Source organism: Nyctereutes procyonoides, unplaced genomic scaffold (assembly GCF_905146905.1).
Source record: "Nyctereutes procyonoides isolate TBG_1078 unplaced genomic scaffold, NYPRO_anot_genome, whole genome shotgun sequence".
In the NCBI taxonomy this organism is placed as follows: domain Eukaryota; kingdom Metazoa; phylum Chordata; class Mammalia; order Carnivora; family Canidae; genus Nyctereutes; species Nyctereutes procyonoides.
Genome location: NW_026575142.1, coordinates 23,689,644 through 23,716,220, shown reverse-complemented (window position 1 = coordinate 23,716,220; position 26,577 = coordinate 23,689,644). Strand labels below are relative to the sequence as shown.

At 35.7% G+C, this 26,577-nt stretch overlaps 1 protein-coding gene across 1 annotated transcript; it reads right to left on the bottom strand.

Annotated features, from left to right (window-relative positions):
- Positions 1–19,778: 19,778 nt before the first annotated feature.
- Positions 19,779–24,860, bottom strand: GCG (glucagon). The gene is made up of 4 exons (XM_055307715.1): positions 24,769–24,860; positions 23,077–23,238; positions 21,274–21,411; positions 19,779–19,926 (listed from the first exon to the last, which is right to left on the bottom strand). Exons 1-4 carry the CDS (start codon positions 24,858–24,860, stop codon positions 19,779–19,781), a joined length of 540 nt encoding a protein of 179 aa, XP_055163690.1.
- Between the last annotated feature and the right edge of the window lie 1,717 nt (positions 24,861–26,577).

Here is a 26,577-nt window from a genome sequence, read left to right as displayed (position 1 = left end):
GAGAAGTGAGAGGGATCACTCAAAAATGTTGTGGAAAAGAGTAAGAACTCTCTCTGTCTTGGCAGGAACCTGTAATTTCCCCGGGGGGAAATATCATTTCTACAGGACAAAACTTCAGAACACTTCCCAGCAAAGTTATGGTTTAAACTCATAATCTGCCTTCTGAAGTTTCTGAAACCATGTTGTTCCTCAGCCGGTTTTTGTTTCCTGTGTAATGTGACACACCAGGTAAGGACTCAGGCCGCCGATCTCCATCTCGTGGTCTCTTCTTTTTTTTTTTTAAATAAATTAATTTTTATTGGTGTTCAATTTACCAACATACAGAATAACACCCAGTGCTCATCCCGTCAAGTGTCCCCCTCAGTGCCCGTCACCCATTCACCCCCACCCCCCGCCCTCCCCCCCTTCCACCACCCCCAGTTGGTTTCCCAGAGTTAGGAGTCTCTATGGGTCTCTTCCCCCTCTAGTTCCCTCCCATGGAAAAAGAAGAAAGTGCAAGTCATCTCGATGACAGCCTCTCCCAACTCTGCTTTCCAGGTGGTCTGTAGAAGGTGGGAGGAGATACCAATTTGTTCTTAAGTCATCTCAGCCAAGTGACCAACAAATATCCAACGGACAACCACCCCTTGCTTCTACAAATCAGCTCTCTCTCCCCACTTTTTTCCCTCACCTGAACAATTAGTAAATTTTCTCAATTTTATATAAAAGGTTAAGCAAATATGGCATCAATCCCACTCTTCTTCCAACCACACTGCTCCTATCTCCTTCTTAGACATAAACCTCACAGCTGCTTCTACTCCTTTTCATTTGGGTAGAATCACAGTGAGATATTTCATTTGAGAGATCACAGTGTCTACACTTGTTATCCATATCCCTCATTTTCTTGTCTCTTCTTAATGCACTATAATTTGATCTGCTCCATCTTTCTTTTTTGGGACAAGTTTTAGTGGGTTCTTCCGGGGTAGGAATGGGTGTAGAAGCCAACTGGATAACTCTTTATGTCCTAAACTAAACCTACTCTTCTCCTGGTCCTTAAAACCTGCTCCTCATCCAGTATTTGCTTTTCAGTGAATGATACCATCTAGATGCCAAACCAGAACTCTAGGATGCAAGCTCCATGCCACCTTCTAGCCATGCCACTTCCATCATATCTGGCTTAACTCTTCCTTTCTGTTCACTCTTAGTTTTTCAATTCAAATATTCTGCATTTTTCAACCCGAATGTTCTTCTGAACTGCAATTTCCCTCCAATCTTTAAAGTTGTTTTATGAGATTAGCAGTTCATCCCAGGTAAAAGGAGAAAAGAGAGGAGAAGGCTCACAGGAAGGAGACATAGATATCCGTGTCCAACACAGAAGACATCTGGAGCCATAAGATGGCCAAAGGGAGTGTTAAAGAGAATGATAAGAGAAACTGGCACTAAAAAGAAGACAGGGGCTAAAATGTGAGGGTCACAGTGACTGCTCTAAAAGATGTGTGGACCAGCGTCCTCCTAAACACTTTCCATCTGTCAGAACATTCTGGTATAATTGAGCAGGAGTAAATGAACACAATGAGAGTCGACAGGTGACAAGAGGAGATGAGTTGGTAGAAATGTAACCAGAATCACCAGACGTGGCTACGAAATAATGAATGATGATAAATATTATTCATTATTATCACCATTTTGTCTCCATAGGTATTTTATTGGGAATTTGGAACACACCAGATTTTCCTTCTCATTCTCTCTTATCTTCATTTCATTTATAATTTATTATGAATAAATTCGAGACATTTAAGAAATTCAAAAAGATATGAAGAGCAATTAGGTGAACACCCATTAACTCACCATCAATCTCAAAACATAAAATTCCAAACATCATAGAAGTTGAAGCACTCATCCAGTCTGTCCTCCTCTTGACTCCCAGCCAGAGGTAACCCATTATTCTGAAGTCAGGGTTCTTTCATTCCCATGTGTATTTAATTTTAATGACCAAATTGCAATAGCTCTCACTCACCTAACATCGTGTCTCAGCTGCACTCCCCAGTTGCTGAAGACAGAAACTCAGCAGTAATGCTTGATTCATCACATTTCCTCATCTATAGAACACTGGTGTGCCGAGTGTTTGCATACTGGGGAAAGGCTATCATGTACATTTCTTCCCAAATCCATGTTTAGTGTGAGCCAGGTCATGGTGGGTGTGCTCACGCCATGAACATTGGCAATAACTACCCTTAATTTGTAGTTATTGCCACTCCCCCAAACCAGTTCCCTAGAGAATGGGTCCTCAAACATTTACCAAGATGCTATTGCTCATCTCCCACATTCAATTACTTCTATTACTTCTGCCTCCAGACTGCATTTCAGACCTGCCAGTGGGTCTCAGATCCAGGGCTACCTCCCTAACCAAATCTCTTTTGTATTTTTTCTTCTTTTAATTATAGGACTTTCCAAACACAAGAAAAGTAGAACTAGCATACGAAACTCCTATACAACTGTCACACAACCTCAAGAATTATCAATATTTTTCCGGTGTTGTTGTATCTATATCTGTCCTTGTTTTTGGTCATTTGTTTTCAGTGCAGAAAAGCTAATTTGAGCAAATCCAAATCCATATCATTCACCCATAAATTCTCAATATGCATTTCTGAATTATATACATATCTTGTCATTATCACTTCCTCTTGTATTAACTATTCCTTAATGTTATTTAACACTCAAATTTTCCCAATTTTATCAAAATGTATGTCTGTTATTTGAATCAGGATCCAAATGAGGATCATCCAAATGATTGCTATGTCTTGGGGGACATATGTCTTTATTAGGTCTTTTTAAAATTCTCTAACAGACCTCTTCCCCCTTTAAAAAAAAAAAACAATGATCTGATAGAGATACCAAACAATTTGTCCTATAGAATGTTTCATATTTTTCATTTAATGCACAGCTTCCCCCATATTTCTTAGTAATTGGTATTTAGACTCAGAGGTTTCATAGATTCAGGATCAGTTTTCAGTTAAGATGAATTCAGGATGATTCTTTCTACTACATTACATCATGATTAGTGGGCTCAGATGTTGTCAGCCTGACCCATGCATTACATGGTTCCTCATGATATTATCAGTCAATGGTTTTGGTATCTTTTGATGATGATTGTTGTCTGGATCTGTTGTTTTATTCAAGACTGTAAAATGGTGATTTTTCTAATCCTATAATTTCTTTTTAATTTTTTCACTAGAATTCTATAAAAAACATCTTTCACCAACTATTTAGTCTTTTCTGAAGAATGACCTGTGCAGAAAAAAATTATAACAAATGCCTGCTTCTCCTTATATTTATCATTTTTTGAGTAATGGTGATATCCCAACAATGTTCACCGATAATAAATATTTTAAAAATATTTTACGTAGAAAAAATATTAAGCCTACCAAACAGTTGGAACAATGGCGTAATGAACACTCATACCCTCTCCCCTTTCTAGGTACAGCAGTTGGTAACATTTTGTTACATTCATATGCCTTTTCCATCAGATTTTGAGCATTTCCTTATTTTCTGGATAAATCTTCTACTTTAACATCCTTCAGGGGAATCAAACATTTCTCCCAGGAGCCCTTGATTTTTTCGTGGAAAATGGTATTTGAAATCTTCTGTGTGTTATGACTTTGTTAAGTTAACATATGTTAAGTAAAGCCTGAGTTGTGGAATGGTGACAAAAGGTTCAAGAAAATAACTATAAAGGTTCAAGAAAATAACTATAAGTGAAAAAATGAAATTGGGCATTATTACTCTCAGGTCCTGGAGGAGGGGTACACGACATGCCTTGTGGGGCCACATGGACGGTCAAGGCAGAGTTCAGGAAGATAGAGAGCAGGAGGGCCATTTATTAGGGTTTGAGGGTGGAGTGCTTTGGGTTGCTGGGCTAAGGCTCAATGGTTAGCCAAACCCAAAAAAGCAGGGTTTTGGTAACCCCCATAGGGTTATTTTGGTGGTACACGGAGGAAGGTCCTAGGCAGTGGGGAGAATGTTTATCAAGAGAACTTTTGGAGTACACATAGCAGGGATTTACATTTACTTGTAATACTGCAACTGCTATCTGGGAGCATGCTCCAGGGAGGACCTAGTGTATAATGTAGTTTAGCCAAACTCTCAACAAATATATATATGCACGTACACTCGTATCTGATTCATGTATGTGTAAATGCACAAATACACTTATACCCATGCACACATACACATACTAATATCTCCAAGTCCACCTAGTACTTCTTCCCCTTTCTCATTCCATATTTGTTTCTCCTTTCTCATGCATTGAGAACCTGATTCCTAACAGATTCAGAATTATTATATTAATAATAACACTAAAAATAAGCCTCTCTTAATGAACTAAAATTCTTTCTCTTTTAAAATGGCTGTAATAGTTAGTTCCTTATTTCATGGCTGTTTCTTGATTCATTCACTCAATACCCTATGGATGGATATTTAGTTTCTTTTCTGATTTTTTTTTACAGCGAACAATCAATATCCACAAGGAATTACCTTATTCATATGTAGTTTTAAAATTTGTCATTGTGTATCTGTAGGGTAAATTTCTAGAACCTGGGCTGTTGAGCCAAAGGACAAATGAGTAAGTAGTTTTGGTATACTGTCAAATTTTCCTTCATAAGGGATGATAACATTTTGAAATCTCATCTGCAGGGTTTTAAAGACTCTGTACCCTGATCCTTGTCAACAGAATGCTTTGACAACCTTTTGAATTAGAAATAATATCTCAGTGTAGTTTGATTTTGTCTTATTCATATGGATTTTGCATATTTAAATTTCTTTATTAAGACATAATTATATACAGTGAAATGCACAGATCTATAGATGTATATACCAATGTAACCTCCATCTCATTCAAGAATTAGGACATTTCCATCATTCCAGAAAGCTGTCTTGTGCCCAATTGCTATTCAAATTCCAAACCTTCTTTTCCAGAGATAACCACTGAGCTAAGCTAATCTACCACCATTGCTTAGTTTGTATTGTTCTTTTTTTTTTTAAGATTTTATTTATTTATTCATGAGAGGCACAAAGAGAGAGGCAGAGACATAGACAGAGGGAGAAGTGGGCTACTTGCAGGGAGCCTGATGTGGGACTCAATCCCAGGATGGGGATCATGCCCTGAGCCAAAGGCAGAAGCTCAACCTCTGAGCCACCCAGGCGTCCCAGTTTGTATTGTCCTTAAAGGTCATATAAATAGAATCATGTAGTACATTCTATTTTGTATCTGACTTCTTTTGTGCAACATGTTATTTGTGAGATTTACCTGTGTGGCTGCATGTATTAATAATAATCTGTCCTTTTTAGTGCTACATAATATACCATTGTATGAATACAGCAGTTTTTCTGTCCATTCTTTTGTTGATTGATATTTGTTTTTTTCTAATTTTTTAATTATAAAAGTCACTAAGAACATCCTTTTTCAAATCATGTTTGCTCATATACACACTTTTTTAAAAATGGCTGTGTAATTCTCCATTTCATGAATGTAATTTGATTCACTGAACCAGTGTCCTATAGATAGATATATGGATGTTTGGGTTGTTTATAATAATCTGTTCCTTTTAGTTAATATATATAAAGTAGGTGCATGTTTGAGTTATAACAAATTACTAGTTTTCCTAAGTGGTTGTCCCATGTTATACTACCAATCATGAATGTATGAAAATGTATGAAAATTAGCCTCCTGGCTTTTGCAAATTTGATATAAACATATAATGAATTAATTCCACTTTATTGAATTTTTATATGAGGCATGAGTGTTGATTTTTGTCCAAAGCCTATGCAGGTTATGTGGAAATATATTTTTTTCTTTTTAGATCTCTTAATATGCTGTATTATGTTAATCAATTTCTTAATATTGAACCATCCTTTGCAATTTTGGGATAAATTACTTTTGGTCACAGTGTATTAGTATTTTTAATATACTGTGGAATTCTATTTGCTGATATATTTTAGGATTTTAAAATCAATATTCATAAGTGAAATTAGTCCATAACTTTTTTTAATCTTTATTAGGAAGTTTAGGTATCAATGTTATGCTCACTGTACAAATAAAATTAGGACATTCTTCTCCTTTTACCCCCGACATCATAATCCCCCATAATTTATGAAGCATCATGATTACCCACTCTTTGAAAGTTTAATATAACCTCCATGTGAAACCATCTTGACTTGATGCCTTTTTATGAGGTAGTTTTTTGATATTTCATTTATTTTATGGAAATTGATTTATTTCAGGTTTTTAAAAAAATCTCTATTAGAGTCAATTTTTAAAATTGTATTTTCTTTAAAATTTTATTTATGTCTTCTAGATTTTCAAATATATTTGTTCAGCATTTTTTAAAAAAGATTTTATTTATTTATTCTTGAGAGACACACAGAGAGAGAGGCAGAGACACAGGCAGAGGGAGAAGCAGGCTCCATGCCGGGAGCCCGACGGGGGACTCGATCCCGGGTCTCCAGGATCATGCCCTGGGCCGAAGGCAGACGCCAAACAGCTGAGCCACCCGGGCTGCCCTTGTTCAGCATTTTTAATGGTCTCATATATGTTTCAATTTTATCTGTCTTAATGGTTGTTTCCCAATTCATTTTATTCTACATACTGTTGTTTCCTTTTGTTTCTTGTTTAGGGTGGCTAGTAGTTTTCTATTTTGCTATTTCTTTTCATGAAATCATAATTTCATTTAATATTCCTACTGTTTTTTTATTTTGTTTTCTACATAATTCCTTACTGTTTTAAACTTTATTATTTCTTTCTGAGAGTTTAAAAAATTGTTAATGTGTTTTTTTTTTTTTTTTGGTTTCCCATATTTTTTATTTTTTTATTTTTTTATTTTTTTTTGTTATCTCATCTTTTTATTTATTTATTTATTTATTTTTTTTATAAATTAATTTTTATTGGTGTTCAATTTACCAACATACAGAATAACACCCAGTGCTCATCCCGTCAAGTGTCCCCCTCCGTGCCCGTCACCCATTCACCCCCACCCCCCGCCCTCCTCCCCTTCCACCACCCCTAGTTAATGTGTTTTTAATTTCGTCAAATGTGTTTGCTACATTTACTGAGACCAATATGTAAATTTTTTCTATTTATTTCTGTTAATGTTGTGAATTACAGTGATTTTATTTTTGTAAATAACAAACCACATTGGAATTCCTAGAATACACCTTGTTTCTCTGTACTATAATATTCCTTTTATATATTGCTAGAATTTTTTAAATACTGCTATATTTGACCATTGATGTTTTATACTATATATATATATTATTTTATACTATATTTTACCTATCTTCATGAATTAAATTGGTCTGTTTTTTTTCCTTTACTGCAAAATCTTTGTTAGATCTTTGTATCAAAGTTATCCTTGTTAAAAAAACAAAAACAAAAACAAAACCAAAACAAACAAACAAAAGACCAAAGTTATCCTTTTCTCATAAAATGAGCCAGGAAATATTAATTACTTTTTCCTAATTTTAACAAGTTTATTTAATATTGATGTTTTTTCTTCCTTAAATGTTTAGAACAATTCACTTGTTAAGCCATTTAGGCCTGGGCTTCTTTTCTGGAAAAAAATTTAAATAATAGACCCAATATCCAAAATAGAGAACTATTAAGATTTTCCAATTGTTTGTGTCTATTTTAGTTACATTTTTAGAAGAGATATATGCATTTCGTCTAATTGTCAGATATATCAGGCATTTAATATAACATAATATACTATTCCCCTTTTACTGTCCATAACATCTTTAGCTATGTTCCCTTTTTTATAAGTAATTTTTCCTCCTTTTTTTCCTGCTTAGTTGTGTTAGTGATGTATTAATTTTAGTAATCTAGTCCAAGAACTGATTTTTGGTTTTTGTTAATTTTTATTGCCAATTTTTGTTATATTTAATTATTTTCTCCTATTTTTTAAATTTTACTTTCTTTTATTTTTTGAGATTTGATGTCCTTTTTGAGGTAAAAACTTAGACTACTGATTTTTAAATTTTGTTCTTTCCTAACAAATCCATTTAAGGCTATATATTAACTGTAAACACTGCTTTAGTTGTCTCTTCAAATTTATTTATTACATATCCATTATAATAGAGTTCAAAAGTCTTTTTAAATTTCCTTTATGATTTCTTCTTTGACCCATCCGATATTTAGAAGAGATTGCCTAGTTTAAAGCAATTATGAATTTTTTTTTTTTTTTTTTTATTTTTTTTTTAAAATTTTTTTTAACTTTTATTTATTTATGATAGTCACAGAGAGAGAGAGAGAGAGAGAGAGAGAGAGAGAGAGGCAGAGACACAGGCAGAGGGAGAAGCAGGCTCTATGCACTGGGAGCCCGACGTGGGATTCGATCCCGGGTCTCCAGGATCGTGCCCTGGGCCAAAGGCAGGCGCCAAACCGCTGCGCCACCCAGGGATCCCGCAATTATGAATTTTTAAGGTATCTCTTGTTGTTGATTTCTATCTTAATTCTATTGTGGTTAGAATTTTTGAAATCTATTGAAGACTTTGGTCAGCATAAAGTTAATTTAGTAAATATTCTATGTGTACTTAGAATATTCATTCTATTGTTATGAGGTATGATGTTCTATAAATGTTAAAATTATTTTATTGATTGAGTTTATCAGATTTTATTGATTTTTCAACTATTGTTCTGTCAACTGTTGGCCAAGTTTATGTCTTTCACTATGATTGAAATGATCTCTACTTTTAATTCTGTCATTTTAGACCTTATCTATTTTTGTTGTATAAAAATTTAAAACTGATATATATATCCCCAATAGATTGATTACTTTATCTTATTTATTTATTTATTTATTTATTTATTTATTTATTTATTTATTTATTTATTTTACTTTATCATATTTAAATGCTCCTCTTTATCTCTAGCAATGCTGGTTTCTTTAGAGTCTACTTCCTGTTACTAATATATCCATGTAAGCTTTCTTGTGTAAGCATTAGCATGTTGTAAACTTTTATAGTTTTTTTATTTTAACTTCTTATGTCTCTAAATATAGACTATGTCTCTTATAATAGTTGGCTGGGTTTTCTTTTTATCCAATTAGATAACTTTAGTTTTCAATATGATTATTTAGTTCATTTACATTTAGTGTAAAACTGGTATAATTGGGGTTATATCTGCCATCTTATTGTGGCTCTTTTACAGTTGATCCTTATTATATTTTGATTCCATATTTGCAAATTCACTTACTGACTAAAATTTATTTGTAACTCCAAAATCAATACAGCAAAAAAATCATGGACATACACAGAGAGGTGAAAAATTTGAGTAGCTCTATGCACACATTTCTGAGGTCAAAAAGAGTGATGTTTTGTCGCTTGTTTCAGCTCATACTGGAAATATATGTCTTTTTTGTGGTCTATTTAGTGTCATGTTTTTCTTTCTTTTTTTTTTTTTTTTTGGTACTCTTTTTTTGGTTACGTCTGTTTAAAATGGTCCCCAAGTGCAGTCCTAAAGTATGTCTAGTGTTCCTAAATGCAAAAGGTAGCTAAGTTTCTGGATTCATGAGATAATGAGTAATTAAAAAAAAAAAACATTGGGGATAGCATCGTTGTGAGACTGAAAGATGATGAGCTGCATCATCAAGTTATTCAGGCCAAGAAGATGGCAAATCCTTCTCAGTTAGTGGCGGCTGCTCACATGCTTCAGAAGGTGATATGGTATGGAAATTAGGAAGCTTGCAAGTAAACAAGGCAGGTTGTATAGATCAGGAGACTGTAGAAGAATTTTTAAAATACCTGCTAAGTGTTATAAGGAAAAGAACTATATGGAAGAGGAGCTTTTTAATGCTTACGACAGTGATTTGTTTTACAAGAATATTGGCAAATAAGCCTATATAAGGCAAATGGTGTTTTCATTGACAAAAGTGGAGGTTTGTGGAAACTTAACTCTGTATTTTCCCTAGAAGTTCAGTATTCATTAATTCAGTGTTCATGGTGATTTTATGTGACAACACTACTATGAATTAACAAAAATTGATGTATTTATCTTGTTTTCTTTCTGAAGGTTATTTTGTATGTTTATTTTATATCTTACAATATACTTAATTTTTAATATACTTTTTTATTTTATACTTTATATACTTTATTTTTTTGAGATTTTATTTATTTATTAATGAGAGACACACACACACACAGAGAGGCAGAGACACAGGCAGAGGGTGAAGCAGGCTCCATGCAGGGAGCCTGATGTGGGACTCAATCCCAGGACTTCAGGATCATGTCCTGGGCCGAAGGCAGGCGCTAAACTGCTGAGCCACCCAGGGATCCCCTCATTATTATATACTTTAATGTATACATTCTCTTATTCAATCACCTTAATTGTTTTTTAAAGATTTTACTTATTCATTCATGAGAGACACACAGAGAGAGAGAGGCAGAGACACAGGCAGAGGGAGAAGCAGGCTCCATGCAGAGACCCTGATGTGGGTCTTGATCCCAGGTCTTCAGGATCACGCCTCGGGCTGAAGGCGGCGCTAAACCACTCAGTCACCCGGGCTGCCTAATTACCTTAATTTTTAAAATTTCCTAGTGCCTCCAAGACAATGTTAAATAGTAACCAAAATAATTGGTATCTTTTCCTTGTTTCTGAATCTAATATTCAGCATTAAATAAACTGCAAACTTTTGGGCTAGTATATGTTTTATCTTATTTAGAAAATATCCATCAATTTGTATCTTATCATGGAAGAGGATTCAATATTGTCAGTGTGCATTTTTGGTAGCTATAGAGATGATATGATGGTTTTCTCATGCTTATTAATATGATGAATTATGTTGAGGGGCTTTCTAATATTGAATTGCTTTACATTTAAAACATGATCTCCATTGATGATTACACACATACACACAAGCACACACACATTTACTGTGGTAAATACACATAACATTAAATTTACCATCTTAACCATTTCAACTCAATGCTAATAAATACATCATGTTGTTTCACAACTATCACAATCATTCATCCCCATAACTCTTTTGAAAAACTGAGATGCTATACTTATTAAACAATAACTTCCCATTCTCCCCTTTCCCCAGTTCCTGGCAACCACAGTTACAATTTTTGTCTTTTTGATTTTTAACTACTAGTACATCGAGTAGAATCATACAGTATTTTTCTTTTTGTGATCAACTTATTTCATTCAGCATAATGTCAAGGTTCATCCATGTTGTAGTAAATTGCAGGATTTCCTTCATTTTTAAGGCTGGATCATTTTCTTTTTCTTTTTTTTTAAGGATCATTTATTTATTTATTTGAGAGAGAGAAAGAGAGAGAGCACACCAGCAGGGGGGAGGACCAGATTTCACGCTGAGCAGGGAGGCTGACCCTGGCTCCATCCCAAGATTTGAGACTGTGAACTGAGCTGAAGGTGGACACTTAACTGATTGAGCTATCCAGGCACCCCAGGTCTGAATCACTTTGTATGTATATGATACATTTTGCTTATCCATTCATCAGTCAATAAGCCCTTGTGTTGTTTCCATGTTGTAGCTATTGTGTATAATACTGCTATGAATATGGATGCACAAATATCTCTTTGAGACCATGCTTTCCATGATTTGGGGTATGACCCCGAGGTGGAATTGTTGGGTTTTATGATAACTCTATTTTTAACTTTTTAAAGGAACTGTCATGCTATTTTCCACAGGAGCTATACCATTTTACATTCCTAATGATGGTGCACAAGTGCTCTGATTTCTCTGCATTATATTATCCTTAATGGACAGTTGGATTCTTTTTGTTAGATATTTGAATCTAGGTTTATAAGTGAAATTCATCTGTAGAATTTTGTGCAATTTATTTTCATATTTGATTTTCTTAAATTAAAAAAAATATATTTTAGAAAGAAAGGGAGGAGGAGGGGCAAAGGAGAGAGTCTTAAGCAGACTCTATACTGAGTGCAGAGCCTACACTGTGCTTGATCTCATGACCCTAAGATCATGACCTGAGCAGAAATCAAGAGTCTTATGCTTTACCAACTGTGACACCCAGGTGCCCCTTTTTTTCATATTTTAGTATCATGTTATGCTCATTCATTTCGGAAAAAAGAATTTACATGCCTTTTGTGTTTTCAGTATTCTGGAATAGCTTAAATATTATTGATTTTCTGATGCTTTGAGGTTAAGTAGGAATCCATTGTGAAATCATCAGGTTTTTTGTAGAGACATCATGTTTTTTGTAGGGACATCTTTAAAAGTTTTATCTATTTCTTCAGTGTAAAGTGATCTCTCTTGAGTGTCCATCTATATTGGGGAACAATTTTGGTAAATTGTATTTTCCTATGAAGTTATTTTCTAAACCTATTGTTAAGTGTATCGACATAAAGTTGTTTAAATTAGCTTCAATTAAAAATTTTTTTTACTTTGATAATTATTTACCTTTATCATTTATTATTATGGTATTTATATATTCTCTCTCTCTTTTAAAGATTTTATTTATTCATGAGAGACACAGGGAGAGAGAGAGAGGCAGAGACACAGGCAGAGGGAGAAGCAGGCTCCATGCAGGGGCCTGAGGCATGACTAGATCCTGGGTCTCCAGGATCACGCCCTGGGCTGAAGCCTGCACTAAACCGCTGAGCCACCTGGCTGCCTTATTTTCTCTTTTTTAAAAAACAAGTTTTTCAGTCGTTTGTCAATTTTCCTAATTTTTCCTCCAAAGAACCAGTATTTTTATTTTATCATTAGCTCTGTTATTTGTTTTCTATCTCATTATTTTTGCTTTTTTCTTTATTAATTTCTTTCTTTTACCTTTTTTCCTATCTGAGTCTTTTTCTAGCTTTTTAGTGACATATTTAATCTATCTTCAATGCATTTTTTACTATTATAAATAATAGTAAGAATTTCCCTTGCAGCTGTGTTTAGCAATGTTCTTTTGATTCTGATGTGTAACATTATCGTTGCTCTTAGTTTCTATAAACTCTGACAGTTTTGTACTGTGATTTCCCTTTGACCTAAGAATTGCTTAACATTATGTATTTTAACATCCAGTGTTAAAAAAATCTTTTAAAAACAATTTTTAAATTTGTTTCTAGTTTTGTTGCATTGTGGTCAGAGAACAATATTTGTACAAATACTGATGTACAGACCATTGTACAAATTGCCTACTATGTGATCAATTTTTGTGAAATTTCTATCCCATTTTGGAAAACGTATCCTTTTTCATAGAATTCATAATTCAGTTTAGATATATAATATCTTCCTTATTGATTATGTTGTTTAGGTCTTATGTGGCCTAAATTTTACCTCACTGGCTTTATCTTGGGTTAAGATTTCCCATTATTAGTGTATTTATGATTATTGCTTCTTTAATCTCATGTAGTTTCTGCTCTGTGGAAGTGGTTGATGTGCCATTGGGTGCATAAATATTAATAGCTGTATGGATCTTCATTATGATTCATAACACTTAGAATTCTAAAGTGTCCTTCTTTTCTCTACTATTTTTATGCTTGAGTTTTATCTTCTGATCATAAGAGCACAACTCAACTGTCTTTTATATCTGCTTGATTCATTCAACCTGAATGAATTACTCTTTGCTCCCCATTATTTATCTTAGTTTTATAATTAAAGATATAAAATGTTTATATGAATTTTATCTGAATATTCTCCAATAATTTCTTTGTTGGGTGTTTTCTTTTTATCACATTGAATTCAGAGGGAGTTTAGGTTTCTGTAGACCTGCTTGGACTTAAGTTAGGCCAACAAAATCCCAAAGTACAAAGATAACACTAAAATAAGGTGTGGACATCTAAACACCACTTTGGTAATGTATCTTTTGATTTTAATTCCTTATATAACATTTACTTTTTCCCTTTTCCTAGTCAATTTAATTCTGATTTTGTATAATCCTGAGAGACAACATTTCCCAGCCTCCCTTCTAGCCAGGATGTGGTCATGGGACACATATCTGGCCAGCAAGCCACGATTGAAAAGCTGGGAATTTCTGAGGATGTTTTACTTTTTCAAAATTAGTGCATTCTATTTCTGATTGTTAATTCTCATTTCCTATATGTCTTATTCTTGTTTTCTTCCTCCTCTTCCTCTTCTCCTCCTACCCATCCCTCTCTTTTTTTCTTCTTCATCTTCCCTGGAAAATGAACAGGAAACTGGAAGATGGACCAGTCATCTTTCAATCTTGTGAACAATCTTAAGGTGGCCATTTGTTAATGATGGCAAAGCAGGAGGATAAAGACCATGTGCTGTTACTGACATGTTTACCTTTGGACTCCCTGCCTCTGGACTTCTTGTTTTGTACAAAATAATAAACACCTATGTAGCTACCTCTCTGTGATTGGGTTTGGATTGCATACAGTTAAACATATACATAACTAATAAACATTTCTACACATACATGACTCTTTCCTTAGCTTTATTTTCCATTGGTTTCCCTTAGTTTGCCTCTTGAACTTAAGGAAAGATTAATTTTCTCTGCTTTTGACTTTTGGCGTTCCTTTGAGCTTGACTTAAATTTTCTGTCTTATCCTCCCCTTTTCCATTCATCTCAGTCTCAGCCACATGCCAATTTTCTTTTTTTTTTTTTGTATTTTTTTTTATTGGAGTTCAATTTGCCAACATATAGTGTAACACCCAGTGCTCATCCCGTCAAGTGCCCCCCTCAGTGCCCATCACCCAGTCACCCCGTCCCCCCACCCACCTCCCCTTCCATTACCCTTTGTTCGTTTCCCAGAGTTAGGAGTCGCTCATGTTCTGTCTCCCTCTCTGATATTTCCCACTCATTTTCTCTCCTTTCCCCTTTAATCCCTTTCACTATTTTTTATATTCCCCATGTGAGTGAAACCATATAATGATTGTCCTTCTCTGAACAATTTACTTTACTCAGCATAATACTCTCCACTTTGTGTCTGAAAGTTTGAAGAAACCACTTGAAAGCAAAATAAAGATTTTCTTATATAAAAAATAGTTTTACATTATAAAAAAAGCATATGGAAGCAAATGGTGGATACTTGTCGTTTCTGATGGCTGAATAATATTCCATTGTATACACAGACCACATCTTCTTCATCCATTCATCTTTCGATGGACACCAAGGCTCCTTCCACAGTTTGGCCATCATGGACATTGCTGCTAAAAACATTGGGGTGCAGGTGTCCCGGCGTTTCACTGCATCTGTATCTTTGGGGTAAATACCAATCCCCAGCAGTGCAATTGCTGGCTCGTAGGGTAGCTCTATTTTTAACTCTTTGAGGAAACTCCACACAGAGTTCCAGAGTGCATATCAATTTTCTTAGCTATCTCTCCTGCTTTGTATGAGAACATCCCATGGCTCTGAAGGCTGCCACTTAACTGGAACTTACAGAGATGTGCTCAAGCTTTTGACTGATACAATGAGAATACAGTTTCTAAGCTAAATTTCAGTTCTAAATGGAGCCTTTTAAGTCATCCCTGGGTACATTGGTTCTGGAGTGGTAAAGGCAACAATTTGCAGACAAGAAAACATGGTAGACATCCCATCAGGCCTGCAGGCACTCTCAGTGCCCCAAGTGCTATGCCCACACCTCCTTCAACTCTATGCCTGGTCTCTGGTATGTGCACCCTAGTGCAGTGTGTCAGAGAGCCAGCTCTGGTAAGTAGAGTGCACTCAGAAAATCAGATCAGGATCTGTGAGCAAGGGAGAAATCACAAACTTGAGCCGTAGCACTATGTTTTGGAAAACAAAAACTAGGTTTCTGGTAGCCAGCCTGGTGAATCATAAGAATCAGAGAAGACACAAAAGCTCAAGAATTCTTCCACAAGAAGTGAGAGCTGTGGAGTGGGTGTACCCACAGAAGGTCAGAAAAGCCCCTCATATAATAGGACTAATATCCCACCTGAAGGCAGCTAGTAAAAATTTGAGAGTGCGTCTACTACCTTGAATATGAAAGTGGTAATGCAAAACTCTAAAAGCATGAAGAATCAAGTACACATATCATCACCAAAAGATAATAAACCTCAAATTGCTGACCTCAGAGACACTGAATTTTGCAATCTAGCTGACAAATAATTCTAAACTGCCGTTTTGAGGTAACTCAATGAAAAGACAATTCAACAAAATCAGGAAAACAATATATGAACAAAATGAGTTTAGCAAAGAGATAGAAATCATAAAAAGGACAAAACAGAAATTCTAGAGCTGAAGAATTCAGTGAATAAAATGAAAAGTGTAATAGAAAGCATCTACAGAAAAGTAGCTACTACAATTTGTTAACAAATACAAAACATAAAAAGAGGTAAAAGAGATATCTTTGTGATATCAAAGATACAAAAAAGGAGGAGTAAAAGGGTAGAGCTTTTGTATGCAATTGAAGTTAGATCACTATCGAGTTAAAATGGACTGTTTTTATCTATGAGATGTTTTTATGTAAGCCTTATGGCAACCATAAAGCAAAAACTTAAATTCACAAAAGATAAAGAAAGGGGAATCAGAGTAGAAAAAGAGACAGAACCTTACCTAATCCAGAATGGTGACTGATTTTTTTGTTGTTGTTGTTGTTAAGGAAAATGGTGATCCAGGTCCCTTGCAGCTACCAATAATGGGCTGGAGTCTGGGCTTCAGCCAAAGCTTTAGAGGGGAGATTCAAGTTTCAATGCCAAATGTTAGCAAAACGTTTGGTGCTCCACAAGTCTTATCTAAAGCTGCCAGAAAGGCTTCAAGAACTATTAACATAACAGTCAGTAGAGACTAATGGACCTCTCAAACAGAAAAGACAGCCTTCTTGATGAAACAGATAACAAAGCAAAAAGCTCTGTTCTTGCCTTGGATGACACCAATCTAGAAATTGAAAAGTTCATTCCCTCAAATACTCTAGATTTTGAGAGTCTTGACCTGCCTGAAGAATATGATATTGCACACTTCCCTGTGAATAGAGTGCCTCCCACGAGTTTTGATGAGAAGAGGAACTTGAAAAACTGTTATATCTGGCCTCTCTTCCCCTTCAAAAATGCTCTCTTCACTGTGGAAGTGCAATCTGTTGCAGCCTCCTTTAAGCCTTCGGTAGCCCCCAGATGTTGAATTGCCACCTCCTTGCTATGACTTAAATATTTAAGTTTCTTAGCACTTTATAGTTTGTGTATGTATGTTTTTATAGTAAGAAAGCCATTCTTTGTTTAACAGAAAAAAAAAGAACATGAAAAATCACCAATTAACAAAGAGAAGCAGAAACAGAGGGAAAAAATAATTGAACTACAAAATAGCCAGAAAACAATGAATAATATGGCATTAGTAATTTTCTACATATTGATAATTACTCTAAATGTAAGTGGATTGAATTCACCAATCAAAAGACATGGAGTAGTTAAATGGATAAAAACCTCCAAGACCTAACTACATACTGCCTATAAGAGACTCAGTTCAGCTTTAAGGACACACAGAGGCTCAAACTGAAAGGATGGAAAGAATTATTCCATGCAAGTGGCATCCAAAAAAAAAAAAAAAAGTAGGGTAGTTATATTTGCATCAAAAAAAAAAAAATAGACTTTAAGCCAAGGGGGTAACAAGAGAGAAAAAAGGTTATTATATAATGGGAAGGGGTCAATTCATTAAAAAGATATAGCAGTCATAAATCTACCCACACCATATATAGCAGCACCTAAATATATTAAGCAAATACTAACATATCTAAAGGCAGAAATAGACAACAATATAATCATAGTAGAGGACATAATATTCAAGTTTCAACAATGGAGAGATTATCCAGACAGATAATCAACTAGCAAATGTTGAATTTGAACCATACATCAGACTAAATTGACCTAAGACACTTCTAGATCATCCCATCCAACAGCAGCGGAATACACATTCTTCTCAACTACATGTGGAACATTTTCCAGAATGGGTCATATGATAGGCCACAAAGCAAATCTTCATATGATTTCAAATCAACTATCACCTATCCCTTCTGCCATGAAACTAGAAATCAATAAAAAGAGGAGAGCTGAAAAAATGTACAAGCAGGTGGAAACTAAGCCACACATTCCTGAACAACAATATGTCAAAAAAAATCAAAAAGGGAATTAAAAAAATCATGAAACAAATGAAAATGGAAACACAGTACACCAAAATACATGGGATGCTGCAAAAGCAGTGCTTAGAGGGAAGAATAAAATGATAAATGTATATTGAAAAAAATCAAAAGATCTCAAATATATGACCTAACTTTATATCTCAAGATTTAGGAAAACAAGTACAAATTAAGCCCAAAGTTGGCAGAAGGATGGAAATAACAAAGATCAGAGTGGAAATAAATTAAATAGAGGCCAGAAAAACAACAGAAAAGATCAGCAAAACTAAGAGCTGTTTTTTCTTTTTTTTTAATTGACTAAGAGCATGTGACTCTTCACAAGGAGGCAACTGGTTCTTAGCTCTAGAAGAGATTTGTCTTGTAGATCTAATATTGCCTGATACTATATTTTTAAGAAGATAAGCCATAAATCAATATGTTTATATAAAATACATTGATTGTTCAATGTGCCCAAAATGTTAAAGTGCTGCGCAGCCATTCAAATCATTGAAGCCACGTCTGGGCACCAGATTTGCCTCATGGGCTGTGAGCTTAGAAAGAAGGGGTATTTGGAAGGAGTGGGGTCGCAAAGAAAAGAAAAAAAACAGACAATGGTAGAGAAGCTTGAAAATTTTATTTATCTACCTTTAATATATTGAAAGCAGAGCATGTTTATGACAAACGTTTCAAGAAGGAATGTCTCTTTCCAGTTTTACTACTGTGGCTACTTGTCCTCCCTTATCCTACCATTACAATGCAAATATGTTGTGATTGAAATAATTTCTATGTACAAATTATATCACAGAAAAATAATTTCATTGCTAAATGTAAGCAGGTTAGGGTACTTCATCCAAAATAAGAAAATGAGAGAATTCTGTAATTTCATGTTTTAAAGCTGGTATTTTAGCAATATTTTGACAGTAGTTTATTCCATTTACAATCTTTGGCTACACAACATCAAAAGAAAATTTATTTATTAGCATGCAAAGCAATATAGTTTCGGAATACACCTCTTCAATTTACAGAACTTAAAATTTCAAATATCCCCCATGGCTCGCAGGTGATATGAAGGTGATCTTGAAGAGTGACATACTTACTTCCTAGAGATTAAAAAAAAAAGAACAGTGATTTAATATAGCTATAATACCGAGACGATGTAACTAATTTATCTGGGAAATATTTCAGGGATTTACTTTGAAAAAAGTTGTTCATCAATATTTTTATCTTATAAACCCCTTAGTCTTTTGAACTCTTCAAACATTTACATTCAGAGAGGACTTATCCTAAAGCTCCCCTATCAAGAAATATATTTATGGGTAATTATAAAAAGCAATTATAACCTATCAAGATAAGTGGTTAGGTTTTGGTGTTTTTACTTTATGCTTATTACATTCAATATCTAATACCACGTATACTGGCATTTTACTTTGTGCTAAAATGTCAACATATCTTGCAATTTTTAACATGATATTAATATGCGAATGACTTAACATGTCCTTGTTTCATTTATATCTGTGTTCCTAATGCCCTATTCCTTGTTGACACTCAGGAAATGTATTTGGAATAAGTGGGTGAATGGAGAAAACTCTAATGATCAAAAATGAATACAAGAATGTTTTCTTAAATGGTTCAATTAGGTACCAAGAGACCCAGTAAAGACCATCTCCCCCACAGAGGGGACAACTGGTAGCCTGTAAGATAATATCTATGGAGGTTTTGCTGATTTTCAGAATGAACTAAAATACAGTCACCTGTCAGTAATTTTGGTCTGCAGCAGCCAGTTTATAAAGTCCCGGGTGGCAAGAGTATCGAGAACTGTGTTCATCTCATCAGAGAAAGAACCATCGGCGTGTCTGCGACGCAATTCTTCAACAATGGCAACTTCTTCTGGGAAACTGATTAAAAAGGGTCAAATGAGTACTTGGTTAAATGTTTTAAGTAAGTCCTTACTGATTGCCTATCCCTGTGTGAGGCTCACCGAGAGAAGAGTTGCTATGTCCTGAGGTCTAGTAGGAAAAGCCCAGAGAAACCTGCATGTGGGCCAAGGAATGAGGCAGGTAGGAAAGAGCAGAGCTGGGATATGAAACCAAACCAGTGTAGCTCTGTGCCCTTTTCAATATTCCAGGCTACTTCGAAGATTCTAGTGTATTGGCAGCACAGATGTTATTACTGAGACTTAATTTGTCTATAACTTAGAAAAGTGTATTATGTCTCGTAGAACTCGTGATCATTTAGAACAGCCTTGCAAAGTGCAACATGAAGGGATTAAAACTCGGTCTATGTAACATTTTCTTTTTGAATGGTTTAGCATAGCAGAATGTTTGGCATTACGTTAAAACACTATAAAATATCCTCAAGTGGAAGTGACTTTTTTTTTTACCATTAGTTTCATCAGTTTGATCGTTCACGTTTTAAAAGTCAGCGACAACCCTCGTTTCCTTTTGTCTTAAGATCTCTTGAAGTTCTCAGTGAGCTTGTTTTACATCTCACTAAAAAAAGCCCCAGAGTTGAACACGAATTTCCTGCCTCTCATATTTCAAATGTCAATCAAAATGATCAGGAGAAAATGAGATGGTTCAGGAATCTGTTTGGTTGTGGTAAGTTCCAAGAAAGTCCCAAAAGGCTTTAGCTTCATTTTCAACTTTGGCAATTTAGTGGTTGTCTCTGTGACAGCCCTATTAAGAAATGGGCATATCGTTAAATCTCTGGGTGTTTCCACCTATCTCTACTTTGAGTGGCATTTCATTACACATATTGAGTTTTGTTCCTTTCTGTCTTCATCACTTTTTAACCTGAGGCCTGACACACACATGTATGTGATCCCACATGTAAATATTTACCATCCGTCTTTCCCTATGTCTTTTCTCCTTATCTCTATGTCTTCTTTCTCCTTATCTCTAGTTTTCCAGAGACAGTTCTCACTTAAACCTGTTGTCCTGGTACAGTTATCGAAAGCATTCTTTTTGTTATTCAGAGTGTCCTGGATTGACAAATGAATACCCTAATTATAACACAACTATAATAGGGGATGATTATTAATGATAAACGTTATTAATACGTGCTATCAGAAATAAAACAGACTAGACTTTTTGTAGACGGTCTCCCACCAACTCGAGTTATTTCCTCACTATGTGAGACTATACTAATTGCTTCTGTAATCCAGATCCATATATAGATAACTGTAGTCTAAGTTTTCAGCATCATGCAAAAAAAAAATGTTAAATAAGAATGTACAGACTTACTCTCGCCTTCCCCGGCCTTTCACCAGCCAAGCAATGAATTCCTTGGCAGCTTGGCCTTCCAAATAAGAACTTACATCACTGGTAAAGGTCCCTTCAGCATGTCTCTCAAATTCATCATGACGTTTGGCAATGTTATTCCTGAAAGAAATGTGAAAGTTAAGTTGAAGATCTGTCTCTTTAGCAATATGGTTCTCACCTTTAAGCAGTGCAGCTTTGGGTTCGGGATCCTATGTAGAAGGGGCTTAGGGAGATTTGGGAGATGAGGGTGCCCAGGGGATCATTCTGACTCTACATTAATTACCTGGAGTGAAGATTGATGGGCTCAGGCTAACAACAGGTGCAGCGGCCTGCAGCCCCCCTTGACCCAGCACATCCGTTTTCTCCTGCCCTGCTTGTCTGTGCCATCGATTATCAAAGCTGCATTTACTCCAGTCCCAGTATATGTGGGCTCTGCGCTGTGCTCTGCTACTTGCAAACAGGGTAGCTGTGTGTGATTAGTCGGCACGGGGTCGGAGTCGATTAATGATCCCAGGGAAAGCCAAGGACCATCTCAAAATAGCTTCAGAAGGACCACGTGGTAATGCATCAAAGGGAATGTGCGATGGGAAGGCAAGGAGGAAAGCTAGGAAGAGCACTTCATTTCACCCTCAAGTGTATGCAGAGTGCTCTGTGGAGGGGGGTGACTAGCCGCCCTCAGTTTCTCCAGGAGGTTGATCACATATTACCCCACAAGGTTGATCTTAAACACACAATAGAAACCACCAGAGGAGAAAAATCGTTAGTTTATCACGTTGCGGCATCCCCTTTCTAGAAAGGAGGACAGTTGTTTTCCTTTTTTTTTTTTTTTCCAAATTTGTGATGGCCTCATCTGTAGTCCCTGGCAGGGACTTCTCCCACTGTGTTCTCTGGCCCTGCCCACCAGCTTTCCTGCAGCTCTAAACTTCCACTTTAGGAACTTCAGGTCAAGTGCTCTGGGGCTCCTGTTTCTCCTGTTGGCTCCTGTTCACTCTCTTGCTCTCCCTTCCTCTCTCCCTTCTCTCTTCTATCCAGACAAATCTATGCCCTTTTCCTGATTTTTAGATTCCTTCAGCTACTTTGTATGCATAACTCCCTTCCCCTTGTGGGCCACCCTCCAAAGAAATTGTGAAATTCCACCATCCCTGTGAAACCCTTGCGGATGATTTCCTCCAGTAGCCTAGATGTAGCAAAAAACCCAACACTGTCAAAGAAAATCCAACATTAAAATGTATGCCTTACGATAGGCTTGTGTTCTTATTTGCCTTCTTCTCTATGCTGTGCAGCTAGGCTGTAATTTTAAATGTGTATCTTGGATTGTATTCTACAAGAAAAAGACTGCATCTGTTTCCATTCCTTACCATGAGTAACTTGGCTAGAGGAGACTTTGAACGTGATCACAGTCATGACTTTGAACCCTACAAGGGAATGTTGAATTTGCTCTCTCTTTTGGTCAGAAATTCGATTCTTCACCTTGCAGGTTCACCAAAGTCAACTTCCAATTTTAAAGGGAAATGGGCCAAGGCAGTAAATATTGCTAAGTCTGCAGTTGGGAATATAATTTAAAGTCCATGTCCCATTGGAGGATAGGTAAGGGGATTAGAGTGAGGGGGTGGGACATTCAGAGGAATAATACAAAGGATTGCATCACCAACCTTGAAAATCATCAAAATTTGAAGAGTTTATGGGCACTATTTGATGAGCATGATAAAAAAAATCAGGAGAAATTTTAGACATATTTAGGTAATACATCTGTGTGCAACTTTTGGACCAGGTTTGGACCCTTACTTGTTCCTCTTGGTGTTCATCAACCACTGCACGAAATCCTGGGCACGCCTGGAGTCCAGATACTTGCTGTAGTCACTGGTGAATGTACCCTGAGAATGACGCTTGTCTTCATTCATCTGATCCAGATCATTGAGCGGCTCTGTCTGAGGAGCTGAGAATGATCTGTGAAGAGCGGTAATTGGTACAAGTAAATCTCTCAAGAGCAGAATCACTTTGAACGACATCTTTTCTACAAAATACTGCTCTATATGAAGCTGGAAGGCAGGTGCTTGGTGTATTTCAGTGGGTGGTTCAGAGACACTTTAGCTGGCCACGGGACTTCCATAGTTCTACTGGAACAGAATACACTCTGATTCTGGATTCTAATAGTAGATTTTTCAACTGGCTTCTTTTTTGTGGAAATGAGATTAAATAAATCTTTTTTTTTCATTTAACGCATCTACTCATGATTATGCTAATAGTGACAGAAGAGATCAATGACATCAACATTTTAAAAGAGTACAAAATTCCATCTCATTTGTTAGGCATCAGATTTATGTTCCTACTGTATTTTTGCATATATTAATGTAAAACAGCCACTCAGTTACATGGTTAAATGGTAGCTAATGGTGGAAGAAAGACAAACACTCAAAAAAAGACAAGAAAAAGTGCACTTGGTAATTTGTTAACTATAGTAGATAATGAGCATGCCAGGAATCAACAGTTGGTTGGCATGGAAAATATGGGGAAATAGTCCATGTAATTAATACTCAGAAATAGAAATGAGATACTATTTTTACCTGTCAAATTTGCAAAGAATAAATACTGGGGAGGATAGTGTGGGAGAAGTATTTCTATACTGCTGATGGGACTGTGTATGTGTGTGACTTCTCTGGAAAGCAAGTTGGCAAGATAATATAAAAATTTAGACTCATTCAAACCCTTTGACATAGTTATTCTACTACTAGAAATCTATCCTCAGAAAATAATGAAGAAATGTAGGGGAAAAAATGTTGTCTGTAGCATTCTTTTGGGAAAATCTGAAGAATTCTTAAGTGTTCAATAAAGGAAGAATAGCTAAATAAATATTGTACATTTATGAGATGAAATAGTGTGTAGCTATTAAAGGTCAGACGTTTAATAGATATTTTTAATGATATAAGAAAAAAACCAAAAACATAATGAAAGCGATAAAACATAGTATCTGGGATATACTTATATCCCAGCGCATATTAAATACAGGAAGGTAATACACCAAATTTTAGAATTATGAATGGTTTTCTCTGAATAGGGAAGCTTAAGTACTTGAAAACATTTTGCATGTTTTAAAAATATTTTCTATCATGAACACATGACTTTCACAGAAAGCAACTAACCACTATTTTTTTCAAAGGAGTAAAAGAGAGATAAAGTTGGTATGAATAATTAAAATAATCTACACTACAGTGTGTAATGAATGGATAGATAAGATCCGCTGAAGATATCAAAGAGCTCTAATTTCCTGTGTAATGAATTTGCAACATTGCTCACCCCTTCACTTATGAAATAGCACATACTCTGATCTCGCCTGCAGAAATGTCTTTATCACAATAATACCTTGAACATTTGGAACACTCACAGAGTATTTTACCGAGACCTGTTCACCAGTCATAGGTTTTACAGGCTATATGTTAACCATAATGTTTTGTTAGTTCACGTCTAGGGATTTAATACCTGGATTTCTCCTCTGTGTCTTGAAGAGAACGTTGCCAGCTGCCTTGTACCAGCATTACAAACAATCCAGCCACAAAGTAAATGCTTTTCATTTTTGCTGCCTGTGGGAACACAGAGTCAGGGCCCAGCATTGTGGGGTGGGGGTGGGGGGAAGACCAGCAACCATATTTAAAACTGTCAGATTAAATTAGTTTGATTTTGACGAGGTAAATATATTACAAATAGAAAGAATAAGCTAGTTATCAATTTTACTCTGATAGTATTTCCAGAGTAATTTCAAATAGTAAATTATATTTTTCCCCAGATTTTGCTTGGTGACAAAAAAGGATACAAAAGATATGTTCCACCCAATTAAAAAAAACCACAAAACAGATATGTACCACCAACTAAGCTTTTTCATTAGTGTAGGGACACTTGGGTTAATGATGAGAAGGCTCATTTCCAGACTTGAAATTAAAAATGTCCATGATAAACATTTAAAATATCTCCTGTAGATGATATGCTACATATGGTTAGCCTGAATGGCACCTTATCCATAATGCCACCCCCTTCACTATGAGTCTGGCTTTCAATTAATAGTCCTCCACTTCCAAGCATTTACATTATACTGCATTTCAACCATCTTAAAGCAGCCTCAGGCTACAACTTGGCATACCAGCTGTCGGTTCAGATGTATTATTCATTTATATTTTAAATAGTGTAACTTGGTCTAGACTTTGTAATTATAAAGCGGCCAACAGATTTGAGGTATTTTAGGGTGCTTTGACCTGTTCTAAATTAAAGGGAAAAAATCATTTTAAAGACAAGCAATTTGCAACAAGAACTAATGCTTCTGGCAACTTGAACAATCACAACCAAGAAACTAAGAGATCACTGTCATAAAGAAAATTAATGCTTGCTTCTGAAGTCTTGGAAGTCCCCAGGTTGTTTTATAATTGGACTTAGTCCAGGACATGTCATTCATTGCTACTGACACCGTAGGCCTGGTTGTAGGATACACCTGGTTGCTTGTCTTCGTATCTCAAGCAGATGCCCTGGGAAGCCATTGGATGCCAAGGACATGATGATGCAGTGTGGATGGGGTGGGGATCAATATGAATGTGGGGCTGCATGTCCCCATAGGGCAAGCCCCACTATTCACTGAATGGAAGCTTCGAGTCCAGTATTTGTCATGGACTTCTCTCTGCTACTTTCAGGACTGACCATGTTCACTTTGAGAAGTGGTGATTTCAATCCAAGCTTGATTATGCTTATCCATAAATAATTTGGATGAGTTTTTTTAGCAAATGGCATTTCGTTTGAAATAAGGATTTTATATAAATATTATTTTAAACTATCAATCTTTTCTTTAATATCCTTGCCATATTTATTATCTGTCTTTGGCACTGAAACATGGAGACCTTAGTACCTGCAGGGGTATTTTCCTTTGAAATATTGTCTTTGTAGATTAAGTGGCCAGTTAGACAAAGCAACACAGTAGAAATTACATATTCACCCTTGTTCGTTCATCAGTATTAAGTTACTAACTTGGCATTTTACTCTGCTTCAGCTTATCTCTCAGCAAACTTTGGAAACTGTTACATACACAGGTAGGGTCTTCTGATCATAATTCTCAGTTGTAAATTCATGCTTTGCGGAATTTTAAAAAATAAAAGCAAGCATTTCTTTTTAGGGTTATCTTGCTGTTATCAAGTCAGATGAGTCCTAAATAATTCATTCTATGCAAAGTTGCCAAAGATTTTACAATATTTTCTAGTGTTCTACAGGGGCAGATTTAGAACAGGTGGGATTCTGTGCTGTGGGGACTCA

Coding starts and splice junctions, on each gene's coding strand:
- GCG (XM_055307715.1), bottom strand. CDS start 24,860: ATGAAAAGCATTTACTTTGTGGCTGGATTGTTTGTAATGCTGGTACAA. Junction 23,239..24,768: donor GACACAGAGGAGAAATCCAG/GTATTAAATCCC, acceptor CGCTCTTCACAG/ATCATTCTCAGCTCCTCAGA. Junction 19,927..21,273: donor AAAGGCCGGGGAAGGCGAGA/GTAAGTCTGTAC, acceptor CTTTTTAATCAG/TTTCCCAGAAGAAGTTGCCA.